The 17,833-nt window shown below is 41.5% G+C and overlaps 1 protein-coding gene across 1 annotated transcript in view; it reads right to left on the bottom strand.

Annotated features, from left to right (window-relative positions):
* The window catches only part of PIK3C2G (phosphatidylinositol-4-phosphate 3-kinase catalytic subunit type 2 gamma), a 372,292-nt gene that overhangs the window by 246,241 nt on the left and 108,218 nt on the right, over positions 1-17,833 (bottom strand). Inside the window, 6 exon segments of the mRNA XM_059726204.1 lie at positions 2,530-2,661; positions 9,420-9,459; positions 9,462-9,541; positions 10,304-10,362; positions 10,684-10,786; positions 13,048-13,243. Coding sequence (XP_059582187.1) covers positions 2,530-2,661; positions 9,420-9,459; positions 9,462-9,541; positions 10,304-10,362; positions 10,684-10,786; positions 13,048-13,243 — 610 coding nt within the window.

Raw genomic sequence — 17,833 nt, 5'->3', positions numbered from 1 at the left:
AGTAATTTACCATATGCTTGTTTTGACTTGGCATTTTTTATTTTGTTATTGCAGAGAGCTGTCCCTTGGGAGTGGGGGTGTGTGAATCAGGGCAACTGCCCCGGGCCCTGCGCTTTGGGGAGCCCCACAGAGCTGGGCAGAGAGGCCATGGCCCCTCCTGTTTTGGTGGTGGCTGCCACGTTTGAGGTTTTCCCTGCCCCACGTGGTGAGAATTTCTTTAAGTGTGTTCCAGTTGGAAATTCCAGCCTCCACCTTTCCCCACGTGTCTGGTGTGCTGTGATGTTCATTTACCCGTGTAAGTGTGCCATGGGACAGGAAAGGTTGGGAAACGCTGCCCCAGCCAATGCCCTGTCTTTGCAGGGGTCCCATAGGCCCCGTACGGTGTTAAGGGGGACCCACACAGGCTGATTTGCCCCAGGCCCCACAATCCCCTAGGGATGGCTCTGAGTGCAGATGATTTGTTTAGTTAATATTTTATTGAGTAAGGGGTTAGACTTTACCTATTTCCTAAGTGGAGGCATCTCTACCTTTCTTGAGTTATGAAAGAAATGTACAGCAGTGTTTCAAATATATAAACTGATCTGAAGAAGCATCCTTAGCTAATATGATAGGAAAGGGAGAGCAAAACACATACATTATCTTTCTTGATGAGGAAATCTAACAAGCAGCTCAAGCATCTTCACACTTAGAAGGGTAGGCCTCTCTTCAATGCTTCCTGTTAGGGTGACTGTATTTGGATCTTGGGGAACAGTGAATTTGCAGCTGAATACAAAGCTATAGCCTATGGCTCAACAAAGCTGCTAACTACAAGGTAGAATAATATATTAAAAGTAACAATGCAAGATGCTTAAGCAAGCATTTTCCAAATAATGTGGTAGTGTTGTAAGATATATAGCTCATTGTGTAAGGAGAACAGAATGCAGCCTATCAGCTATTGTCAAGAGATAAAGCAGAAGTAAGACCTTGGAGATGAAGCAAGAAATGGCAAGTGATCGAAGGAAGTGGAGGTCAAAGTCTTAGGCATGTGCTCATAGCAAAAAGACATGTAAATAGGCAAAATACATAGGTAATGCCATGTTAATGAAACAAACAGTAAACAGAGGCAGATCTTGAGATAGGAGGAAATAAGGGTGGAACAAAGGAGGGACAAAGGTGGAGTAAATGTTAATGAGCATGAACCAAGGTGTATAAATGTGGAAAGAACTAATGTTCGGGACGGCTCCCCAGTTTTTTGGGAGCTAGTCCGAAGCTGTCTCCATTTTGAATAAAGCTGTTGCTAGCGATGTGTGCTGGTGTTTGCTCTCTGAGCAATTGGATCATCATCTCCCTAGTCGTTGGGTGCCGCATGGAGTCAGGGTCTAACACTTCCTATTACTTGAAGTGACTGTTCTAAATCTCACTCTAAGTCACCTAACTCAGGACTGCGGGATTTCACCCTGGAGGCCAGGGACCTAAAAGTTAAGCCCTGTGACGCTGAGCATCCCAACATGGAAGTCCCTTTGCAAGGCCTAATTTGTTTTTTGGATGGATTGTATGTACTTAAAAAAATAACTTGGCTTAATTTTATTTATCTAGAGTGACAGGGGTATTTCATCTTTGTTTTGTTAGGAGGCAAAGTTAAAACAGGAATGAGACTGTTCATTGTGGTTATATTAGCATCAGTGATGTAGTGATCACTGAGCATCTGGGGTGGGGATAGGGACAGGGAAGGTTCTGAAAACCACAGAAGATGGAGGGTGGGAGTGACACAGTAGCATTGATGAGAAGGGATGTCTTATCTACTTGCGTGGCCGCTGCTGCTACTCAGCATCAGCAGTGTCAGCTCTGCCATGGCTGGGCTTCCAAGACAAATCCTGGGGAAGTATCATTCTGCTGATCCCTGGACTACCTCTCCTTCTCCTGGCTGTGCACTACTATGGCTGGGCATTGGCACCACATGGCTTCCCCTGCTGTGGTAAGTACTCCCAAGAGGAGAAGGGTAGCACCATGCTTCTTGTTCCCACCCTCCAGATACACAGCCCTGAGATTCCCCTCCTAGAGCAAAGACTTGTACTGGGGCAAATCCTAGTTCTCCATCATAGTTGGTGCCTGGGGTGAGTGCCCCACCTTCCCTGCCTTAACTACCCTTACCTCCTAGGGAAATATGAGAGTGTGGGTCTGGGAACAGGGAAGTAAACAGAAAGAAAAAGAGGGCCTGTCTTAGTAAGAGTGTTGAAGATAATAGGCACCTTTAACATGTCGGGGGAATTCACTTCAGTAAGTGTCAGATTGTGAGAAAAGCCCAACCCAAAGGCATGGCAGATAAACCAGCCCTTGAAAGTGCTTTGGGTAGAAGGGAGGGCCCTGCAAAAGGATGCTAAAGGCACATTAGGAGCAGTTACTGTTTGTTACTGCTTCAATCTTCTGGCAATAAAGTTCTGCACAGATTCCCAAATGAGCATTTGTGTCTCTGCATATCCCCTCCAGGCTGTGAGCAACACTTAGCTCAAGAATATTATTTTCTAAGCCATCATATACAAATGAACTTACTGCTTTGGATACAAGGGACAACATGTCCAAGCAAGTACTTCTGTATTTTGAGATGCATAGTTTACCCCATATAGTTTTATTGCCAATATAGTTTCCCGTGGAAGAGACTTTATTCGAAGAGGAAAGGTAACCCTGAAAGAAAGTCAGAAAAAGAAAAAAAAATAAAATAAATGAATGCACACTTTAATGCTGTTATGTGTAGTTACCACTTTTCACATTTTACTGTACATTGCAACTGAATTTACTGAAAAATGAACTGCAAAGGAGCAATTTTTTGAAAGAAAATGCAACTAATATATCTATTTTACATTGTGGCTGCACAGTTAACCTCAAGTCACATTACAGGAGAGGTAGCTTCTACAGTCTAATCCACCAAATGATCAATCACTAAGAGAAGGGGAGGACTAAATTTGGTTTTAGTGCTGCATGCAAAAGCCATTCAGTTAATACGAACCATTTTAGGTTAGAAAGTGAATGAAAAATGGGTTATAAACTCATGATAATGGGTTAACTTTTACTCTCAGAGAAACATAGTTTCATATTGGTAGGGTCAGAAGGGACCTGAGCAGATCATCAAGTCTAATCCCCTGCCATGGGCAGGAAAGGATGCTGGGGTGAAACGACCCCGGCAAGGTGTCTATCTAGCCTCCTTTTAAAGACCCCCAGAGTAGGAGTGATCACCACTTCCCTTGGAAATTGGTTCCAGATCCTAGCCACCCTGACTGTGAAGTAGTGCCTCCTGATTATCTAGTCTGAATCTACTCTCCGTCAACTTATGGCCCTTATTCCTTGTTACTCCCAGTAGTGCTTGGGGGAACAGGGACTCCCCCATAGCCTGCTGGTCCCCCTTGGCCAGTTTATAGATAGCCACCAGATCCCCTCTCAGCCTTCTCTTGTGGAAGCTGAACAGGTTCAGGTCCCATAGCCTCTCCTCGTAGGGCCTGCCCTGCTGACCTCTGATCATGCGAGTGGCCCTCCTCTGGACCCTCTCGATGCTGTCCACATCCCTCCTCAAGTGCGGTGCCCAGAACTGGACGCAGTGCTCCAACTGCAGCCTGATCAATGTCGCATAGAGAAGGAGGATCACCTCCTTGGACCCGCTTGTGATGCATTTGTGGATGCATGACAAAGTGTGGTTAGCCTTCCTGACTGCGTCCTCACATTGGCAGCCTATGTTCATCTTGGAGTCTATAATGACTCCAAGATCCTTTTCTGCCTCTGTGCTGATGAGAAGGGAGTTCCCCAGCCTGTAGGTATGCTGCTGGTTCTTCCTCCCAAGGTGCAGTACCTTGCACTTGTCAGTATTGAATCCCATCTTATTCTCTTCTGCCCACCCCTGTAACCTGTCCAGAACCGGTTGCAGCCTGTCCCTCTCTTCTAGTGTGCCCACCTCTCCCCACATCTTAGTGTCATCTGCAAATTTGAATAAGGTGCTTTTCATCCCCTCATCCAAGTCGCTGATGAAGATGTTGAACAGTGTGGGCCTGAGGACTGAGCCCTGTGGGACCCCACTGCCCACATTCCTCCAGGTTGAAAATGACCCGTCCACCACCACTCTCTGGGTGCAGCCCTCCAGCCAACTGGTGACCCATCTGACTGTGTAGGCATCGACACCACAATCTCCTAATTTTTTAACAAGAATGGGTTGTGAGACAGTGTTGAAGGCCTTCCTAAAGTCCAGAAAGACTACGTCCACCGCAACACCTGTGTCCAAGGATTTTGTGACCTGGTCACGGACAGCTTCTGTTGAAACCAACTATGTGCATATATCCTGGGCACAATGTGATGCCATTTTCTAATTTATGCATGCATCACAAATGTTTTTTCTAGTGGAATAATTAGTGTGGGACAACCAGGGCAGCTGCCCTGGGTACCAACATGGGGGCAGGGGTGCAGGGGAAAAAAATGAAGCAACTGTCACCACTCAATCACACTGGCAGCACAGTGGCAGTCATAAGTCACTGCTGCCCCTCATGCGTCACAGCTGCCCCAGGTGCCCAGCTATATTCTTATGCCTTTGTTTTTTTTCAAAACACAGTTTAAAAATAGAGATAGTTTTAAAAGCAATGCAAGTCACAGCATTTTCAGTAAATCTGTATACATTAGCTTCATTTCATGTTTGTAATTATCATGAACATGTTGGCTGCTTAATTTTTTTCAGAAGTTGTATAAGCTAGTTTAAAATATTAGTTTGCATGAATTCAAATAAATAAGGTATTTGCATACAGAAGGCAACTCTGCAACTCACTAGTTCAGAGCTCTGCAAAGCTTTATTTTCTCTTTTTCCTGAAATGCAAGTACATGTTCAAAAGGGCATTTTTGATTTTTGCTGAGAACATTGCAGAGTCAGATTTATCAACTAGAAATGGAAATTAATTACATTTTCTACATGTACAGAATCAATAATCAGAATTCAGGGCTAAAAGAGCAACTTCCAGAGGCAAAGCAAGCATTTCAGAAAGTACAAATCTGGACTAGCTTGAACTTTAAAAACTTGAGATAAATCTAAATTATACAGTGAAGAATTTCTGACATTCTACATTGTTTAATGGAATGATACAATTGTTGGTGCTTTTAAAAATATGTATAGTCATTCCTCAAAGGAGTAAACAACTATAGGAAACTCCACTGAAACATTAAAGCATTAAGGCTAGAGCTAGTGAAGACTGGATAGAGGGGCAGTGGAATTTACACATAAGCAAGAGCAGGATTCTACCTCAAATTGTTGTAAATCTGCCAAAATGCCATTGCTTTTAGGAGAGTTTCTCTGAATGCACACTGGAGTATCTTGGTTTCTATTGAAATGTCCAAACCAATTCCCAAACCAGCTATAATGTTGAAATTTTGTACAATTAATCCCCAGCTATTTTTGGAAGCTCGGGGTTAAATCGAATATTTCCTTATGATGTAACCAAAATAATAGAAGTCTCTGGCCACATCACATGTATGCAACTTCATTATTAGCGCTACTAAAAGATGCACATGCAATATTAACATCATAAAAACTTCTATCCTTATCATTTGCTAGTGATACAATTATTACATGTCTATATTCTTTATCTCTCTTGACCATATTAGTTATAAAGTTGCACTGCTGGGAATCAGAAATCTATGGCAAACCAAAAATCCCATCAGGATTAATTTCTTTTGATAAAGAACAACTCTATTTACTTTGTCTTCCCCTTCAGATAATTCTGATTCTCTCTAGACTTAAATATACACCAGCAAATAATTTCCTTCGAACTTCTGATAAGAAATGAATGTATTAAGAAAATGATACTAAAATGATAAAAATAAAGTACTTTAGAAAACAGACTTACAAAATAATTATCTTAGGCTGCATTTTTAAAAAGCCTAATCAAACACACTACTTTTCCTCCTTAACTTAGAACTACAATAAAATATACAGTACCAGATATTTAGTAAAATTTTTAGCTTTTTATCATTTAAATGCCATAACCGTGTCAACTGATTTGATCATACTTACCATACTACACTTATACTAAATGTATAATGTCAGTTCTCAATATTGAAAAGGCAACATTTGCCAGCAGATACCCAGCTGTGATGTTTTTGTCATCAATTAGGATAGGCAAAAAGGGGCAGACAAGGTGATAGAAAGAGTCAGTTGGTATGACATGCAAAGTAAGAGAATTGGTCTGCCTGCACTTCTACTATAGATTTATCTGAGTGTCTCACAATATAGGGCTTACAATAACAAACATTATAGCCTTACACTGTCAGAAATATTCACAAAAAACAAATTGAGGAAACCATCTTTGCCCTACAGCAAGGTATGGACTTCTCGTTGCTCATTGCTTTCTGTCCCCCCAAGAAACTATTTCTGGAGTGTTTCTTGCTTTTCTGCTTGGGACTCTATTGGCCTGCAGTCCCCAACCTTCTTATCATGTCCTGAGGAGGAGGAAGGACAATTTGAGTTAAACTTGTTTGGTGATCTTCTCACACCAAGTTTTCTACATAAGACATCAAGGTAATTGCTGACAAAGCTAGCTACCTAGGAGCACTTAAAGGCACTGCCATGGGCACCCCCAATATTTATGACAGAGCTTGAAGCCCATTTGCTCCACAGCTGCCCTCTCACCTCCCTGGTACACCTCAATGAGACTGTCATAATATGGACACATGGGAAAGAATCTATAGAGAAATTTCACCAGGACTTTAACAGCTTCCACTCCTCCATCAAACTAATGCTGGAGTACTTCACTAAACAAATTAATTTCCTGGACACTATAGTAAAGGTTTGCAATGGCCACACTGCCATCACTCTGGATTGGAAACAAATCAACCACCATAGCTACTCATGCCACCAGCTTTCACCTTAAGCACATCACTAGATTCATCATCTACAACCAAGCTCTATATTACAGCCATATCTGCTCTGATTGCACCATTTGGAATGAATACCTTAAGGGTCTGGAGCAGAAACTCCTTCAGTTACAATACAATCCCAAAACTGCAGCCACCCAAATCAAACATTCAGACCTTGCTCCAAGCCTGCTACAATACCAATCGTGGACAATGACATCAGAGTCCCTTTAAATGTCACCTACAAACCCCATCTTGAACACCTTAGATGCATCATTAATGACCTCCAAACCCTCCTGGAAAAGCTGACCATCTTAAGACCGACCTGAGGAACAAAGCTGTCCTGATTTACAGACGACTTCCCAACCTCAAATGTCACCTCTCAAGCAACAGATTAACTAACTCCCATCCTCAGCAAGATACTAGGCCTTGCAATGGGTCCAAATTCTTGCTCTGTCCCCACTTCTATACAGACCACATCATCACTGGACTGAGTAACAAGTATAATATCCAAGGTTCACTCACCCGCAACTCCACCAGTGTCACATATGCTAATACTTAATTACAATGCCTCTTTGCTATCTATATTGGACAGACAGGGTGATCTCTACAGGCAAGAATGAAAGAGCACTGATCTGACATCACCTGCAGAAACACACAAAGGCCTGTGGCAGAACACTAGCTACCTTGGACATTCCATTGCTAACCTCAGGGTAGCTGTTCTCAGGCAGCAAAATTCCCAAAACCAGTTTGAATGGTACATTGTGGAACAAGAAATCATCCACAGACTGAGTTGTAAGTATGGTTTAAACAGAGATTTTGTGTTCTTGTTTCATTATCTGGATTAGCCTTTGTTCCTTTGAATTCTTTGCTTGTATGCCTCTCCCAGCTCTGTCTGTCTTCCACTTTCCTCCTTTCCTATCCCTCTACCTGTCCCCCTTCCCACCTTTTATATTCAAACCACTTTACTTTATATACTGCTCTAATGTTGTCCTTTCACAGCACCCGATGAAGTGAGCTAGAGTTCACAAAAGCTTATGCTTTCTGTATAGCTAGAGACAGAAGGTACACAAACTGATTTAAGTAATCAGAAACTGATTTAAACCTGTAATAGAACAGAAGTTCAGTGTACCTAAACCAGTTTCAAAATGGCTGAAACTGGTTTAAGATAAACCTGGTTGAATGCAGTATCAGACTTAATGGATTTATAGAAACTATGAAACTATGGGTTTGGGTCAAACCGGTTTATGAAACTTCTGTCCCAGACCCCTTCCTGTGTTCAAGTTAAATCACAGTCCCTCAGCATCCCATCATGCTTTCCATCCCTGTCTGCTCCCCCAGAGAAAGGTTGGGGGTGTGGAGAGGCAAGGACTGCCTCCCCAGGCAAACCCCAGCTTGGGTCAGGGAGGTGGGGGTTAAACACCCCATCCCCTTCTCAAATGTACTGCTGGCTGTGACTGTGAACTATAAAGACCAGAGGCACCTGGAAGCAGCCCCTGCCTGTGCATGGAAGCAGAAAGAGTCCTGCTGCTGTGAGTTTGCCCTGCAAATCTTAGAGACCTTGAGGGCAGCAGGAAGAAGAAGCAAACATGCAGTCCATGATGGCTGCGCTAGACAGCTATGCTCTATTGCCCACCCCCCTTGCCGCCAGCTTCTGGCCTGAGCCATTGAAGGCATACGGCTGAAATTCCTGAATCAAAAGTAAATGCGTGTCCAGTTGTTTCTCAGTTTAAACTCTGCAGTTTAGACTAACCTGCACAGACTGAATCAATTCAGCCTCGGGCTTCTTGACTGTCTGTGCTTAGCCTATATCTTATTTAGTTAGTCTGTAGGGTGCATATCTGTCCTGCCTTCTTCCTGAGGCGTAACACTCTACACAAAGAAGTAAAAGCAAATACAATTTACAAGCATGTGTGTGTTCACGTAAAAGTCGCTTGGGGGAGCAGAGGAACCTTATTGCAGAGGGTCCAAGCACCTGCACTGGGTCTGAATAGCTTGAAGCTCAATCTCTGCTCCCTTGCATTGTGGGGTTTTTGAAGCTTTTTTACCAGACTGTTTCCTCAACTGCTTCTCTGCCCTCAGGACTACCCAGTGAGTGAAAAATAGGCACAGCCTGGAGTTGCATTTGCTTTCTTATTCAGTTTATGTTCAGTGGCAAGAGATATAAAAGTATTGTCCTCAACCAACATGGCTGCTTTCCCTTCTTCTCTGGCTTCTCTGCTCCCTTCAGGTTCCTTGGACTAGAGAGAGCCATTTTTCACATGAAGATGAAGATACATAGGATCCTTTTGGTCCAGATGTAACACAGATTCAGGCAACTTCTATCCTGTACTAGGGCCGAGGATAATGACCTGGATTAAAGAAATATGGTCCCAGTTTTTAATTTATCCATTCTATTTCACTTGATATTGATGCAGCAGCATATTTATAATATTATTGCTGCAAGTCAAGTGAGCTGACAATGTAACTAGAAGACAGTCATACTGCCCTACATTTTCTGAATCTAATATTCATTGTGTAAAATTAGATGGGCAAGAATAGTTCAAAAGAAGATTAACACTTACTTTTCATTCCAGTTTGCCAAGAAAAAGAATGATTTTTTACTGGTGTATTTTTGCAGTTCCTCATTTGATATATTGTCTTCCCACCATAAGTTAATGAACAGGAAAAAGAAAAAGCTCTGTAGCTATGAAGAAAAGGAAATAAAAATGATTAAGTGCAATTTAACATACGTAATGGATTAAATTCAGGGTTAACTATTCAGAAAACTGGAAGGTTTGTTCTTGTTTATAGAAAGAAGTGAAATAATGACTCTTATGCTAACATTTTTGTAAGAACAGATTATTCCCTTATGGTTAGGTGTCAGAAGTGGTAGTCAGGCAAGGTTCTTTGGGTAGATGTGATATCTTTTCTTAGACCAAATAAAATAATTGGAAAAAAGTTCTTTGCAAGCTTTGGGGCACAAATGCCATTCTTTAGGCATTAGGAGACTGTGCTGCTGTTATCCTTAGACCAACATGGCTATAACCAACAACCCTGCAGAAGTGGTAGTCTGAACTTCTGGGTTCTTTCCCAGGCCATGTTACTGCATTATGCCTGATCACTGAAATCAGAAGGAGTTTTGCTACTGACTTTATATGTCAAGAATAAAGCCCTGATTGTATTACTTAAGTCAGCAGTAAACTTCTTTGTTGCCTCCATTTCCAAATCTGTAAAGATAGGATAATAGGTACAAAAATACACATTTATTACATGGTGGATGCATTTTTATGATTAAGAGGGCCTGTGCTGGTGTCTTTAAGATGCTCACCTAATTAGATTTAGTCATAATTAACATTTTGGGTTCATATTTGTGGTGGCGAAGTGCCCCCACAGGCTCGTGAGGGAGAGAAGGGAGGACCTACAGACCCCAGACCCCGAGAGCAAGCCCCCAGAGGGGCATACGTACCGGCTGAAGAGCAGCGGGAGGAGGAGCCGCATCCGCAGCTGCAGCCGCGCGAACCGCCATTACGCCGGTTCTGGCAACAGCTGTTCCCGGCATGGCGAACAGCTGAGCCAATCCCAGCGACCATAGCGGCCGCTGTGGGAAGGTTTAAAAACGCCGGCAGGACAGGGAGAGCGGGAGAGCCAGGGAGAGAGAGTACGGGTGGGCTGCCCATGCTGCGGGCTCACGCACGGAGCGGAGAGGACCCAGCCTGCGGGTCTCAAGCAGGCAGCTTAGCAGAGAGCTGTAAGCCTTTCACGAGCAGCAGAGTAGAAGGCAGTCAGAGAGTGCAAGCCGAGGCACTCTCAGTATCCTGAAACGGCTGACGCTCAGGAGGCAGGGGAGCGCTCTGCTGCCGGTAGGAGAGGGGAGACAGTGGAGACTCCAGGAGGGAGCTGGAACCAGGGGGAGCACCCAACAGCTCCTCCTGATTCGGAGGAGTATTTTCTGTAAGAGAGGAGAAAGGAGGAATCACTCCCAGAAGGAGGGAGAACGACCGGGAACCGGGGAACTGGTCTTAGGCTGTCATACAGGGCCTGGAAACATCTGGAACACATCACCCAGCTGTTGGCGTGTGGACGGGGTGTAGGGGAGGCGGAGCCCCGTGGACCACCGCGTCAGACAACCGTTTGTAACACCGTCTATCGGGAAGCCCCACCCAGGATAAAGATCTTCACTGTAGACCCCTCTGAAGGTAATTGATTACATCCAAGTCGTGGCAGGCGAGTTGAGGGGAGGGGCAACACCCCGATAGGCCAGGCGGAGCTAGGCACAGGCTCCACAATATTCAATATCAATGTAAGATTAGGAGACATCATTCCCAAATGGTCAAAGAGTGTGAGATCACCAATTCTACCTTGTACAAAATTCCTCTTTCAGTTTCAGTACACACTCTGAATGAAAATTGTTAGCATCAGCATAGAGCTAGAATAACAAATGTGAACGACTAATCTGAAAAGATTTGGGGATTCAAGGTTCATCTTTTGCGTCTCTTAGGAGTGGTTGTTGATCTTTTCCATGATTATTTGAAGGAGTCATAAAATTACTGTATGAAAAATGCTTCTTTTTAGCTCAATGAACAAAGGATTCTGCAGGGAGAATTTTATGAGGAAAAAAGAATTCAATACTTTATTGTAACAAACAGGAATTGTATCTTTTTACATGTGGCAACAATGTTATTTTAATGTTTCTTTTGCAAACATTTACAAAAAGAAGATTGTTCAACAAATAATAAGCACTGATAAAACTGAATCCTGTGTTTTATTATTTAAATAGTAGTATTGTACTCTAAAAACTCATGGTGCTTTATAAATCATCTATGTCATAATGAACAGACACTCTAAGATAAGAGACAGATCTTATTCTATTTATCTGGCACCTAAGTGGCACCCAAATGCAATCCTATTTCATCTTGCTCAAGTCCCCCCCAGAAAGAGAAAGGCAGGTACCAGAGCTGCAGAGAGGAAGACTGAGTTAGCCACTGGATGTTGTAAAGGCTGGAGAGAGGAGAGGGTTATTTAGAAAGAACAAAGAGTCATTTTCTCCTATGCCTATATATGGAGCTCAAGCAATCAGGAGCCTCAAGGGCATAGAAATTTCACATCTTAGTGGTAAAACATAGGAATGGTAGAGCCATCTGAAGAAACAGGGCAGTGATTATGAGTCTGTATTACCTTATTACTCTAAGTAATGCAAATTTTCTCAGATTTTTAATAAACTGCTAATTACAGTTAAATGTTGTATGGTATATTATTTTTGATGATGGTCTAATACAAATGATCCCACTGTTTTTTAATCAGCCATTTGAAATGTAAGCTAAAATTGGAGCAAGGGGAAAATATTAACAAAAAATTGGAAAATAATATTTCCCCCCATAAAAAGAAATGCCATTAGACTGTAATCATTTGCCCTATCCCAATTGCATGGTGTGGTAAGGGGAAAATATTCCTTTTAGAAGACATAAAACCAGCCATTTGAAGAGACCACAATTTAAACAAATAAACTATGTGGTAGAGATTTTTTTGTGATATTTTTATTATAGTTCTCTCCCTCTGATTTGCTCTGTGGAGTTTGGTGTATCAGATACACTCAGCACAATAAAAATATACTTACTTCATCAACATCTATAAACAAAAAATAGTACACATGCTTAGTCTGATAAGCATGGTGTAAATAAGTCTACTCTGAATATAAGGGGTAAGACTGCATTCAAATTTCATGTAATCCAGGACAGTTCTCATTGGCTCCATTAAAAAGGGTTCAGCCCAGAGTTGCTCACGGTCCTGGAACCATATTCATATTTATTCCTAGCCTTTGGCCAGGGCTGTCCCTAGGGGTGGGCGAGTGGGGTGGCTGCCCCAGGCCCCACACTTTGAGGGGCCCTGCGGACATTCCTGTACAGGCCCTGCTGCAGGGCAACTTCCTTACTCAAAATAGATTTAAACTTAACCCAAGCTATTTTGGTGGCATCACGAAAGATCTTTCTTGGGTGTAGCAACCACTATAAGGGATAGAGGATCATAGAATCATAGAAAATTAAGGTTGGAAGGAACCTCAGAAGGTCATGTAGTCCAACCTCCTGCTCAAAGCAGAACCATCCGCAACATAAAAATATAGAAAATTATGGTTGGAAGAGATCTCAGGAGGTCATCTGATGGTCATCTGAGGATGCAGGACCTCTTTTAAGGTATTCTACTGACACCTCTTACCTTTTCACCCAGGCTTCGGGGATGTTATGGGCTGCATAAATAATGAAGCCAAGCTGTGAATCCAGGTTGATATCAGCACACACAGGGCTGCTAGAGATTATTGCAGACTGAAAATTTGTATCGAAGCTTCTGCTGTAAACATAGATGAGGTGGGAGATGGCTGCAGACAGCTCTCTCACAACGTTCTCTATTAAGACTGCGGGGAGAAAAGTAAATAAAGGTTAGCAACAGGTCATCTATGAAGAAGTATATTTATCTTAAGCCATCAATGATGGCTTTGAAATTCTGCCTAATAAAATTTAATTAAAGTGACATAACCTACCTAGTGAAGCCAATTAGCCATCTGTGCGGCAGAAACCAGCCTTAGCTCTTTTCTGGTATTTATCATCAACAGTCTTTTATTACAGTATCATCACATGAGAGCATTTTCAGAGGAAGACTTTGTAAACTACACTAAGTCTGTGTGCTTCAGACATGTTAATTTAAGTGTCTAATTCTATAATACTAATTCTCAGGCTGTGAGGGTATTTGTTATTTAGGTGTTCTGTAAATTCTGCAGGTATGCAGTTCTTTTATCCAGGGAAGTTGGCAACACAGTGGAAGTGGTAAAAACAGTGCAAGAATCTATGTTTAATACACCTATATGTTAATAATTGATACAACTGTATTTGCATATGCAACAGACAACAAAAGAAAACCCAGAGGAGTTTTCCATCTATTGACTCTGTGAAATCTTATGAAATATGAACTTTCATTTCTACCCAGCAGAACATTTACAACCTTTTCTCCAATGCCTGATGAAGGGTGTTCATGGCCCAAAGCTTGCAGTTAAAGACATTTTTTGCAAAAATCTTGTTGGTTTAATAAAAGATATTATATCTACTGGGGGTCCCGATTGCCTTTTCCTCTAGACCTATACTGCTACATCTTGGATCCGCAATAGCTATAGTTAACAGTCATACCATAGTGTTGGGTGTAGAAATATTTGAATGGATTGAGAGATAAGTATACCTAATATAGGGCTACACTCTTATTTGCACCACACCTTTTCTCACATAGCTCCAGTTGTCCCTTGCTGTGTTTCTGTACTCATTGGGTATGCACAGTTAAGTCAATCTAAAGCCCAGGTGTGCAGGTTTTAAGCCCTGATGTGCAGGCATTCAGAGGGCTTAAATCATCCTAAAATTGATACTCCCTACCTAAAATTCGTTCACCTTAGAGGTGAACTAACTTTCGACTGACCTAGATTACCCCAATCTAAAATAAATTAACCTGCTTCAGTGAATGCCTATACCTGTTCACAGCACAGCTCCATGGCTGGGAAATCCCAGCCACTAAATTCAGCCCTAGGGCTGTGCTGTTTGACTGGCCTATTTTTAGCCCTCCCCTCCCCCAGTCCCAGCCATAGATCCACCAACTTCTGCCACAGACTTGCCAGCCCCTACCCCCTCAATTTACTTAACTTGGGCTGCCAATGCTGCTCATGGCAGTGATGAATGCCTATATACACTACTCGTAGTTTAGGCTTAGGCAGCTTAAAGTAAGCCACCCAAACCTAAAACAAGTCCTACAAATGCTTCTTCATACCCACTGGCTGTCTGCTTTCTACATTATTACAGAAGGTAAGTATCCCCTCCCTTTTGTTGTAAGGGCTCTGTAAAATACCTTTTTGTAGATGGTGGTAGGGGACATGCTGAGAAAGAAAGGGGAGTACCAGAGCTTACACTTCAGGTATTGTTGTTTTTTCTAGACCAGACCATGACATATTGTCACTAGAGCTGTAAATGTTCCCCTCCAATATATCTTCCAGTTCATTGGCAATCAAAAAACCCAGATACAAGGGCCACACTTGCCACCAGGCCTCATCCTTCCTGTTGTACTCTCTATACCACATGAGAGTCAAAGGGTAGATATAAAGTCCTTGCATCAGGGCTATTACAACCAAGACATTTCCTGTGCTTGTGGTATTTCTAAGACTCAGAAATGTCTGGAGTGGTATAAAGGGCACAAATTGGGATGCAAAATTACAGTCTGCATCTGGAGCAGATGCCCTGTTCAATCAAACTAGCTACATCACTCTTCTTCCAGCAGTTTTCCTAAAAGATCACTGACATTTTACTCATAAAAACCCTTGCTGAAGATCTCTTGCCTTTAATCTACCAAATAATAGAAAATCAGGACACTAAAAAAAATGCTTGTCAAAACTTCACAATGTAAATTTTAAGCAGTCTGATGTTACCATCATCTTTTCAATGCCCATACACTGCTCAACTGGAAACCTCTTGAAAAAAGAGTCTTTGTTTCCTTGCATTTGCCTCTAAAGTACCATATGCATACATGGCACTGCATAAAATAATGTAACAAATATGAACAAAATATAATGAAATAAAAAGAAAAAAAGACAGGCAAGCAGGCAGACCACTTTATGTAATAATTTTCTCTGAGAATGATTAATATTTGAAGTTCCAAAAGAAGACACAAACATCTATAATATACCTATTTCCTCAGTACTAAAGCACAGGGGATATTTCTTTTTGACCCTGACAAATTTTCAACACTGAACTGAGAGGATCAATATCCCTTCCAATTTTAGCAGATATAGTATAAGTGTAGATGATAAATGTTTATACTGGGGTATACATTTTTGCAACATTTTCAAAATCTCAACAGGATAAACACCCATATATTATAAATCACATTTGGTTCTTTTCTTCCCTGCTAGGAGTTTATCATCTTGACATATCTTATCTTTGTTCATCTGTCCATACCCTAAGATTGCAACCCTTGTCTCAGTTTAACTGCTTTGTGCTGGACTTCACTCCTTTATATTCTCATAATTACAATGCAGGTCCAAATGTCAATATGCATGGGCACCTGGGGTAAAGTTTTGCTATCTATGGACCTGAATCAGCAGAGTGCTTTTGTGTATGCTTTGTTTTAACGACATGAAGTCTCACTGACATAATGAGACTGGAATGCATTCTCAGGTGCTTTTGCTGAACAGAGACCTAACATCTAACACCTCTGCCAACTACAAAGTTGTCCAGTAAAAGATATTACATCTCACTTGACAAATTTAGCCACCAGAGAGCTGTCTGGATGCAAGTACTGGCATTTAGGAGGGCACTGGACTCTTCACTGATCTGAAGTTTGTAAAGATGATACAATCTTGAAACCTTTACACGTCATCAGTCCTAGAGAAGTCAAAGGCTGCAAGATAAAGCCTAAAATGACTGTAATTTTCAGGCTTTTCTCATTTCCTCATAAAAAGCTGTGAAACTGCTCAGAAAGAGCATAAAATTCCTGCTATAAGCCATCACTTGTTGAAACATATCTTTTGGCCATTCAGCATTTCTTGGCTAATCACATGTTGCAAGCTCTAGGGCAACGTAATATACTGAGAACAAGAGAATATGCCCTATTTGTCAAACAAACCATGTCAAGGAGAGAGTACTTCTTGCAATATCTGGATAAGCTTCATGATAATAGCATTCTCAATTTATATGCTGATGAAAGAATTATGGTAGATTAAAATCAGCACTTCAGAGCTGAAGTGTGACTTCTGGAAAAGTCTCTATTGGTTGGACTAGCCTTGCAAAAATCACCATACAGTTACAAAGTTACCTCAACCACCCTTCAGATGGTGGTGGTGGGGAGGGGGGGGGGGTGCAAATGTGAAAATGTGCTATTTTACATGACAGAAAAATTATCAAGTACAAGGCAAGCAGATGAGAAGAATTTCACACGGCTACACTAAATATTGTACACGAAATATATCTTGCAGGTGAGCAGACTGGTTTAGGTCTCAGAGTCACAACTGAATGGAAAATGCTCCACAAAAAGAAAAGCACTGGTGCTTCTTCCATCATAATGACTTAGAATGTTTTATTGCATCTTATCCCATATTTTGAGTACAGAAGGTTAGAATTTTTTCTCCAAAATACATTTTTCTGTTGGGAAAATGATAGTTGGTTGCAACCACCATTTTTCACAGACATATATTGATTTTGACAAAAATGTCAGGGCCAGGATGGAATATCTTATCAAAACTAGAGAGTGACATCACAAATAAGCACCCTAAATGCCATCAGGCTATTATGGAGTGGATTTCTCTCTCTTCTTGTCATTTTTTTCATGACAAAACTGCAATAGAAATAGTTTTAGTTCTGATGTTGTGAAAAGCTCACATTTTTAACAAAAATAGAATTCTTGTTTTCTGGGCAGTCATAATTTTGGGAAAATGTGTGAAGAATTTCTAAAGAGCAACATTAAGACTAATGTGAGAGTGAGTAGTAGGCACACGTTTCCCTAGACACAGGTCCGTTTGTCTTGGTTCTTTTTACTTCTGGTTCAAATTTGAATTTAAAATCCCTCTGCAGCTTCTCGGATGGAGTCAGCTATTTCTTCCCCGTTCTCACTTATTAAGCAAGGCATCAATTAACAAAATTAGAGACACAAACAGCTTAGCAAGTTCGCAAGCATCTATTACTCACAATAGCTGGTCAGCATCTTTTTTTTAACTATATATTATAAGTTGTTATATAGGATTTGACGCAGTACATCACGTGATTTGTTTATGATACCAAATACTCCTGTGACTTTTTCTAATTTATAAATTAAGCCAGGAATAACGAGTATTCTCTGCTTGTCTTCACACCTGCATAGCAAAGAATTCAGAGTTCCTGAATCAGCTCAATTACTAGTGGTTGCATTAGAGCCTAATTTTTAGAAAGACTTCTAATATTAATTTAAAATTTCAAGTAGTGATTAAGCTACTGTATCCCTA

The sequence above is a fragment of the Alligator mississippiensis genome, chromosome 4, assembly GCF_030867095.1.
Source record: "Alligator mississippiensis isolate rAllMis1 chromosome 4, rAllMis1, whole genome shotgun sequence".
NCBI classification, from domain to species: domain Eukaryota; kingdom Metazoa; phylum Chordata; order Crocodylia; family Alligatoridae; genus Alligator; species Alligator mississippiensis.
Note: the sequence above shows the minus strand (reverse complement) of the source record. Positions and strands in the feature narration are given on the sequence as shown.